General features: G+C 45.3%; 1 protein-coding gene across 1 annotated transcript in view; it reads left to right on the forward strand.

The window, feature by feature from the left end:
• The window catches only part of LOC135886927 (piezo-type mechanosensitive ion channel component 2-like), a 59639-nt gene extending 51012 nt beyond the window's left edge, over window positions 1–8627 (forward strand). The window contains exons 43-49 of the mRNA XM_065414702.1: window positions 850–997; window positions 2548–2736; window positions 3106–3198; window positions 4327–4496; window positions 6336–6415; window positions 6796–7024; window positions 8372–8627. Coding sequence (XP_065270774.1) covers window positions 850–997; window positions 2548–2736; window positions 3106–3198; window positions 4327–4496; window positions 6336–6415; window positions 6796–7024; window positions 8372–8627 — 1165 coding nt within the window. The remainder of the gene's footprint in view (window positions 1–849; window positions 998–2547; window positions 2737–3105; window positions 3199–4326; window positions 4497–6335; window positions 6416–6795; window positions 7025–8371) is intronic.
• The last annotated feature ends 915 nt before the right edge of the window (window positions 8628–9542 follow it).

A 9542-nucleotide genomic window follows, 5' to 3' on the forward strand; every position in this document is an offset into this window, starting at 1 on the left:
TTTAAGGGAGAAATCTCTCTCCTGCATACTTGTGGCCTAGTTTTCAAGCATTGGCCTCCAGTGGGCCATGCACTGCAGTTTTGAGTGCTATTACCTGCCAACTCAGGGGATAGAAACAATGATTTGTGCACAAAGAGACACACCCTCAGGATCAGTGGATGTTCCATGAATAAACTCCATCTCTTACATCTGCAGGTGAGAGAATCTATCAGTTGGGGGCAGAAACGATACTTCTCTGTACAGCATCCAGCACAACGAGACCCCATTCTTGGGCGGTCTTTTGTACACTGGTGCTGACATCTGAGAAGGGTGCACACAGGTATTTGCACAGGAACAACAGGAGGCCAAGTCAAAGCCCCACTGGAAATTTGGCTTTTAAAAAAGATCTTCCAAATTTGAATAATTCCCTGGTGGGTGAATAGGTTTATAGGAACTGCCAGATGGGGTCAGATGAATGATCCATCCAATCCAGTACCCTGCCTCCGATAGTCGCCAGTACCAGATGCCTCAGACTTCCCCTAATGGACAATTGTGGGATAATTTGCCCATAGGGGAAGTTTCTTCCTACCCCCAGGCAGTTAGCATTTGGCTTCTGCCCTGAAGCATGAAGGTTTCTGTGATTTCTGAAATCCCTGGGCACTCTGTACAGTCTCAGTACTATACAACACACTGGAAACTGTTTTTCAGGAGCTGATAAAGGAAAAGTCCCTCAAAATCAAGGAAGATTGTGCCAAGGAAAAAGATTTCAATAAATGCCTGACAATTATCTGCTAGGACTCCAGGCTCTGGTATTTAACAAAGGTGTCACTCTAAGAGGTTAATAACATTCTTTCTTTCTTCAACTGGTAGGTTTCGTATGGTGCCTTTCCTTACCGAGCTGAGAGCTGTCATGGACTGGGTTTGGACTGACACCACACTGAGTCTTTCCAGCTGGATCTGTGTGGAGGATTTATATGCAAATATTTTCATTATGAAATGCCTGAGAGAGTCTGAGAAGGCAAGTGATTCCAGTTAGAGAATTTTATGAGATGGGATTGTACAACAGACATTTGTGAGGCCAGTTTAGGCTGGGGGTGGGGGGGAAATAATGCACCCTTCAGAAAAAACCGGACTTGGGAAGATAGAGAGATTTATGTTTGAGCAGAACCTTCCCTTGTTCACTGTGCACCGCAATGCTGCAGATAAACGGAGATGCCCATAGCATTCTGACTGTATAGTTAAACAAGGCAGCCGTAATTACGCACTCAGCAATGTCTCAGGCATAGACCTGTTTTACTCAGAGTGGGGATTTTGGTGGGGACTCCAAGATTACGGGATCTTTTGCCTTTAGTCAAACAGACACTAGAGATGGGAGTTTGGTTTTCGCCTAGCAGCACATCACCATTCCAGTACCACTTCAGCATCAGCATTGGTCTGAGCCCACCTGCGGGATCTTCTATGTTATCAAAAGCTACTTTTGCACTTACAGAATAGTCACTGTGGGTGGCATCCTGGCCCCACTGAAGTCAGTGTCAAAGCTCCTTTTGACTTCAATGGAGCCAGGATTTCACTCTCTCTGTAAGATGAGGGGAAGAATTCCTTGCCCACATCTAAAAAAGACTCTCCCTTAAAGGGGTTTCCAGCTATAGACAGTTCTTCCTTATTTATAAGTACAATTCATATCTCATGGTGGGTATGAGGGAATATATTAAAAGTCACACAAGTTAGAGCTGGAAAAGAACCATTCGGAGGTCTGCTCCACCCCTCTGGCCCATGCAGGACTGTTCCCTACAGTACATTTTGTAGAATTTTGTCCAGTCTAATTTTAGCTCCTCTAAGCAATGGGGCTTCCACCAGTTGTTTTGGAATCAAACCTGGGAGCCAGCTCCATCTCAGATTTGTCCTTGATATCTGAATGCCATGTTCTGCCGCCAGCTGCTGCTGCTTTCTGTGGAGAGCAGCACCCTTTCAATGGAAGGAGCTGGGGGACATCTCATTTCTACCAAGACTTTAGGCTCCTGGCCCTTCTTCCTCTAGATGCTGCTTCCTAGCCCTGTAGCCTTTTCACAGCTTTGCCCCAGTCTATTTCACTAGTGCTGTTTCCTCAAAGAGCTGTTCCACTGCAGTAGCTACTCAGTCCTGAGAGGGAGCAATGGGCTACCTCTAAGAACATCATATAGACATTATACTGATAATTTCTACTGAATTATAAGTGTGTACAGTGCATTTCAACCCCAACCCTCACAAATAAAATAACGAGCATTTACAGCATCTTAAAAGCTTTGTAATTTTTAAATAGTTCATTAAAAGTGAATAGATAAGTTACAAGTGGAATAACTCACTTGAGGTTGTGTGTTTGCCAGTCAGTCTACACATGTCGTGTGTGTGTGTGTGTGTGTGCACGCTGATTGAGTAATCTGCCACTCAGTGTGCATGCAAAACAGTTGGGTTATTTTCCAAATGTTCTCATTATCTCATAGCCTCAAAATGGTCACCAAGTTCCTTTCTGCCTGGTTTCCCTGCCATGCTACAATTGCATCATGCTCAATTATATCTTTTTCTTTGCAGAAATATCCTCAGCCTTCTGGCCAGAAGAAAAAAATGATTGTGAAGTATGGAATAGGAGGCTGCATTGTCTTTATATTGGTCTGCATCGTGTGGTTCCCACTGCTTCTTATGTCACTGGTTAAATCTGTGGCAGGAGTAACCAATCAGCCCCTGGATGTCTCAGTCAAAATTACCATTAGCGGTTATGAGGTAAGGGTAGTATTCTTACAGGAGCGTGACTGACACTGACACACACACATGGGCTAAGTGGATTTACACTAGGGTCAGGATCTTTTCACCTTATTGTTCACTGGTGTGCACATGGCCCATGCTGTGGCGATTGAAGGCTGCTGTCACCGGAAGGCTGCTCAGTGCCCTGTGTGAAATGGCAGTGGAAGCAAAAGAAAAGGGAAAGGTATTAAGAAGAAAGAAAAGGGGAGGTGGCAAATTCTATTTGGTTTCATGCTTCATACCAATGGTATGGATTTTCTCTGTATTGCGACAATGCCTGGAGGCACAGCGGTCCCTGGCTGCACTGAGAATGCCAAATCTGTGATTTGCCCTCTTTTTCTTGCCTAGTCATTATTCACCATGAGCGCTCAGCAGTGGAATCTGATCCCTTTCTCTCCAGCAGCATATAACGAGCTGGCTAATCAATATGCCCTTCACCCGGTAAGTGTCACTCGAACAGCTCGTTTCCTCAGAGAGCCCAGATTCCCTTCGGTCATCCCTCAGTGTTAGCGCTGCTCGGTTAGAGTTCTCCAGCAGGTGCCCGGTGCTTTGGTGGGCGTATCTTCCCTTTCTTGGGGTGAGCCCTTCATAAAACTGCAGTGATTTTTTTAGCCCAAGTCTTGTCTACAGAGGGATTTCAGCAGGGCTTAGAAGTCATGGCACATGCTGGCAGGGTGACTCAGCAGAAACAAATCACAGATGTGGTCAGCAAAGGTCTTTCCTCAAGGGGGAATGTTTGCAACTTAAAGTCAAAGCAAAAAATAAACTCACCAAATATTTCCCCAGTCTAGAGCCTGACAGTCCCTAAAGTAACTCCTTTCCTCACTGCCTTAAGTGGCCAATTTATAGCCCTTCCCCATAGCACCTGTGCAAGGGGGGAGGGAACGCTGAGCTGGTATTAACCCCTTGCTCACCAAGAACCAGGTAGTGCCCCTGCACCCTGTCACACCTGGTTTAAATCTGGCTGCAGGTTAAACTGATTTCTAACCCTACTCTAGTGTACACCCCTGCTTCTATTAGGGTTAGTAGGCCAGATCCTCAGTCCAGTTATGGCCCCTGTGTTACACTCAGGAAGTGCAAAGGAGCCATAATTCAGCTCCAAATGCCCAGCAGGGGAATTTCCCTGCTGGAGGAGAGTCCCTATCAGCAATCAGTGCAGGTCCTGTCCTCCCAGCCAAGGGCAGAAGGGGGCATAGACGGGGGGGGGGGGGGGGGAAGAAAGGTGAGGGGAGATGGCAAAGCTCTATTCCATTATGCCAGTCTTTCCTGGCAGCAGCTTTGTGCGGGCTGTTCCCTGGTGACCCCATTCCTGTCCCTCCTGGAGCTCTGGGAGCTTGGCCGTGAGGCAGGATTGGGCCCAGCACTAGGTTTTTGAGCAGTGTCTCACACAGCCTGGCCCTGCTCTCAGCAGTTGAGCGACCTGAGTTAAACTCCGCAGTTTGGCCGCTGTTAAGTTTAACCCGTTTTAAATGTGTTGGTTCCCTGTTGCAAAGCCTGTGTAGATGAGGCCCTAACGAGAAGCCAACAGGTTCCTGTCTTGATGTTTTACCCCTTCTATCCCTTCCCAAGTCTGCCATGCAGTTTATAGTGAACTACAGCCCAGAGGACATCGTCACTGCTAAAATAAAGAGCAATGCCAGCTTGCTGTGGAGCATCAGTCCCGCCAGCCGAGAGGCCATGATGGACGAGCTCTCCAGCTCAACTGCTGTCTACATCAACTTTCACTGGACAATTCTCAGGTAAATGCAGCATCGTGGTTAACACTGCAATCGATTAAAAAGGATGCAGCTCAAGTTCTGTATTCATTTTAAAAGCACTTTTCAGAGGAGTTACAAGTCAGTTTTAACTACATCAATTAATGAATTATGTAGCGGTTATAATCATTAATTCAGACTTCACTATGGTTAGCCTGCTGGTGTGCTGAGGTCACTGCCAGTCATGCTGACCAATGCTGTTGTATTGTTTCCTGGGCTTCCCCTGCCTTATACAGAGTGTGAGCTCTTTGGGGCAGGGACCATCTTTGTGTTCTGTGTTTGTACAGCACCTAGCACAAAGGGGTCCTGGTCCATGACAGGGGCTCCTAGGAACTACCATAATACAAATACATAATAATAATAATTAGTTAATTAATGGCTTCCATTCAGAGATCTCAAAGCCCATTACAAACATTCATTCATGACTTGAGCCTCACACCTACCTCCACCGAGAGACTGGTGTAATTATCCTCTGCAGCACTCTGTGTTGCAGCTTCACCTCCAACATGTCTCCTTCTAAAGGGCTTGCAAAGGACCCTCATAAGACAGCCCACAGCTGTCTTATAGAGTGCCTGCACCAGAGGAATTCTTTCCTCACCAGTTAAGTGTCTTCTACTGCCCCTGTACACAGCAGCGCATCTGGCCCACAGCGGGAAGAAGAATCCCTCCCAGTAAGTCTTATCTTGAACTGCATTTGTGTACCACACCTGAATATACCTCGCTTGATTTCCTTTGGGCAGGAATGCTTCTCTGGTGAAGAATGTGGAAGCGTCTGGCAAGCACACAGTGCGGTACGAAGAGAAGGAGATAAGAGAACAAATTGTTCAAATGCTAAATGGGACCAGGAAAGAGCCAATGTCAGTATTTTTCTTCTGTTCGATCCGCGTTTTCAAAATGCGCCATGGCAAAGAATTGTTGTTGATGAACACAGTAGAGGGGATTGTTCACATGTTAAATGGGAGGGTCATTCCTTTTACAAACATTAGAACCACGCTGTGTTAGGACTTCTTCCTGTTTGATGACAAGGAAGGGCAGGGGTGTTAGTCACTCCTAGAAGTATTTTAGCTCCCATTTATGGTCATCCTTTTCTAAAATACGTTGCATATCAACACTGGTGTCTGTACAGCCCTAGAGCCTGAAGCCCTGGATTCCACAAAGCAGCTACAAGCCAGGCAGCAGCTGCCCTGCATACATGCCTGGAGGGATCATCTCTGTGGTTTTGGGTTGGTTGGTTTCCAGAGCCCAGTCGACCCCGGGACTCTTTCCTGAGGCTGCCAAAAATGGGCAACTAATGAGGAAGACTGGAAGGATGATCTGGTTGTTACGGTGCTAGCCTAGAACTCCAGAGATCTGGGTTCAATTCCTGACTTTGCCACAGACTTCCTGCAGGACCTTGGGCAGGTCACTCAGATGTAGATGCACAAAGTTATTTAGACACCTAACTCCTGTTGATTTCAATAGGGGGTTAGGCATCTAAATACCTTTGAGGGGCTAGGCCTCATTTTCCCATCTGTATAATGGGGATAATGTCACTGCCCTGTCTCACAAGGGTCTTGTGAGATTAAATGTGTGAATAATTTGAGGTGCTCACATACTATAGCAATGGGGGGCAATACAGGTACCTTAGCTAGTTTCTCTGATATGCTCCTTGAGAGCTAGATAGGCTCTATCTGTTAACAGATATGGGTGGGAGTTGCAAAGTTCAGATTCACTCTGGGGGGTTGGTCCAAGCACATTTCTAAGTGGTAACGATCCAGAAGATTAATGCATAGCACTGAAGTATTTGATAACTCCAAGGCAATTTTGGCTTCCACTTGTTTCTAGACTGCTTCCCGGCGTGGTACCAAGATACCTCAGGGCTACTACTGGAGCAGAAGCTAGAACTGCACATCGCTTGCAAGTTGGTAAGCCGTTGCAATAAAGCTGCAATAAAGGTTTTGGTCTCAGGGTTCCTTGGTGGAAACCGAAGTGGTACCCACTGTGGGCTAAGAGGGGAAATATTGTGAGCCTCACACACACTTCCAAGTATCTCAAAGATTCTGCACCAAACAACTGGCTGAAATGGAAATATTCCCCCAGTAACAAATTCTCATAAATTTGTGAGCACATCAGTTTTTACATGTGCAAAGCAGATCCACTGCACTACTCTACAGAGCAGATTCTCTTCTCTGAAGAGGAGTACATGGAGAAGGAAATAGCATGCAGGGAAGGGAAGCATAGTACTGAAAGGTATTAGACACGTAGGGAAAAAGCTCCTAACTTTATCTTTGCATTTGGGAACCAGCTCATTCTCAGAAACCACAAGACGTAGACAAAATGGCTTTCTTCCGAAATATAACCATAAAACTACAGCAGCTGGCCCTCAACTCATCTTCCGGCCAAGTTACCGAGTGGTGGGTTATTCAAGAGTGGAATCCTACCTGCTCTGGTAATGCTTGCAGCAAGAATATGGAGCTTATCATCTACAATGACAAAGTCAGCCCTTCCAGTCTGGGATTCCTGGCAGGCTACGGGTAAGGATGGCATGCTACGCTACAAAAAATACTCCCCATTGCTCTTCTTATGTGGGGGAATACTTTATTCGGGTTTATTAGGTAGTTATTTAGTCTTGGCATTTTCCTACACAACCAGGCAGAATATAGATCTATTCTGCCTGCTTGTGTATTGTATTTGACAGGTTGGTTCTTTCATAATTTTTCAATATTTTGTATTTGGTTTCTATCCTTCCTTGGTCAGATATGGCTCAAAAGCTGAGCCAGTCAAACCTGACTCAGGCACTGGACTGAAAGATAGGCCCCCAGCTGGGTTATTAGCAACTGAAATGGAAGTGTAGGGTTATCACCAACCAGATTTGACCTTTGATTACTCCTCTTTGACCCTGCTGTAGTCAATGAAGTTGCACAAGCGTAACTGAGAGCAGAATTTAGCCTGCTGTGCACAAAACTGCCTGCAGGCTAACGTTTGATCCAAGTCAGTCTAATTGTTGCAAAGTGCTACAGCTTTCAAAATTAGCGGTGATTCTGAGGGAAAATAGTCACATAAAGCAATTCCATTTCCATGTCCCCCACAGTAGGTTTTATGCACCACCTAGCAATTTACTGAAGTCCTAGGTCTGTGTTCCGAAAGGGCTTGAAGGCACCGGTGCTTTATTCTCCTTCAAAATCATGAACAAATTCCTGGGGTTTTTGCCAGTGAGGAGTCCTTATATCCCTTTTTAGATTTATCTAAAAATCACACGCCTTTCAGTAAAACCAAATGTGAAAACAAAGAGGAGGAAAAAAGTCCCCTTCCCAGAGCACTAGGCTGGGAGCTACTTTGGACCCAGTTTCCAATCCCTGGGTTAGGAGATTATCAGACTAGAAATAAAAGCAGAAATGTAATAGTGAAGGTAATTAGCCATCGGCACACCTTAGCTAAGGAGGTGGTGATTTAAAGAATACATGTGATGGAAAATCCAAGGTTGGATTTCTTTCTAAAAAGACATGCTGAAGCTCAAGCACAAGTTAGGGTTTAAGGCAGACAGCACCAGAGGAGGCAATTCTATGGCCTGTGTTATGCAGGAGATCAGAATAGCTGATCACAATGGTCTCTCCTTCTGGCCTATTAATCTACCTTAATCTGCACTGGTAGTCTCACTGAAATCAGTGGAATCCTGTATAACTATTCAAGGTAAGGATGGTAAAGTTGGGCCCCTTGGGAAAAGCTAAATTGCACATTAATGAATGGATACCTGAATAGCTTATTATAGACATTTATGCACAACTCCCATACAGTGGGCGGATAGCTTGACCATATTAGGGAACAGATATGGTCCCTTGTTTCGCCCAGTTCTGATCAACTCTGTACTCCCTTCTCCTCAGCATCGTTGGCCTCTATATGTCTGTTGTCCTCGTCATTGGGAAGTTTATCCGAGAGTTCTTCAATGGCATCTCCCGTTCAATAATGTTTGAAGAGCTGCCCAACGTGGACCGCATCCTGAAACTCTGCACGGACATCTTCCTGGTGAGGGAGATTGGGGAGCTGGAGTTGGAGGAACAACTCTTTGCCAAACTCATCTTTTTGTACAGATCTCCTGAAACTATGATCATGTGGACCAGAGAATCAAAGGAACAATGACAGGACAAAGGTTTGTTTAGTGAAGATCAGGCTTAGGAAGCAAGCTATTGTCATGGGCTGCTTTAGAAGCAAATTTAACATTCAGGAATGGGAGATGCTACGAGCGTCTCCTCTCCATTGGCATATTTTCACCTTAAGCTTTTCCACACGTTCCTCACCAAAATGTGTCATGTTTAGGCAGTAAGTGTACTTTTCAGGCCAGTGACTTCCCTTTGCTCAACCTGAGAAGACCTTGTATTGATCCCCTATAGACTTCATCCCACAATCATGGGTGCAAAAAGCTCGGCCCAAGTCCACCTGATTTTATCTGCAAAGCAGCTAAAAACTTCCTCACAGCAGGAGGGGTTCTAATCAGCCTCCGAGCAACTACAGCATGGGCTAACCAAGCTGAGCGCCGTTAATGGCTGAAGGTAAATTATAGGGAGGAAATTTTAATAGGGCTAATTTACAAGAGTCCAGGTTCAAATGTAAGATTTTAAAGAAACACTTAAAGGGGTGCTCTTGACATGGGTGATGAGGCTTCCAGTACTCATTGGACAAAATGCCGACTCAAGGTGTGCAAACTTTCAATTTAGAAAATAAAAACAAACCGTTCAAAGACAAAATAAAAGAACAGAATGGGGCACTTGCATAATCAGAGCAAGATCTCTCTAGCTAGGCCTAAGGTCCCTTCAATTCTTAAGAGGTCTCTACCACAGCCTTTACGCAACTAATATTCTACTTTATAGTTTGGAGAGGTTTCCCATCTTACTCTGCTTTTAAGGGGGTACTCATTCCTTCCAAGTCAGAGTTCATCCACTTTTTCCTCGCTGCAGCATCACTGAAAAATGGGCTGGAAGCAGAGAACAGGCGTATTGGGCAGTGCTTTGTTAGGTTAAAATAGAGGAGTTACCTGAATGGCATCCAGGATGGTAA

This window comes from Emys orbicularis, chromosome 12 (genome assembly GCF_028017835.1).
Source record: "Emys orbicularis isolate rEmyOrb1 chromosome 12, rEmyOrb1.hap1, whole genome shotgun sequence".
Lineage (NCBI taxonomy): Eukaryota > Metazoa > Chordata > Testudines > Emydidae > Emys > Emys orbicularis.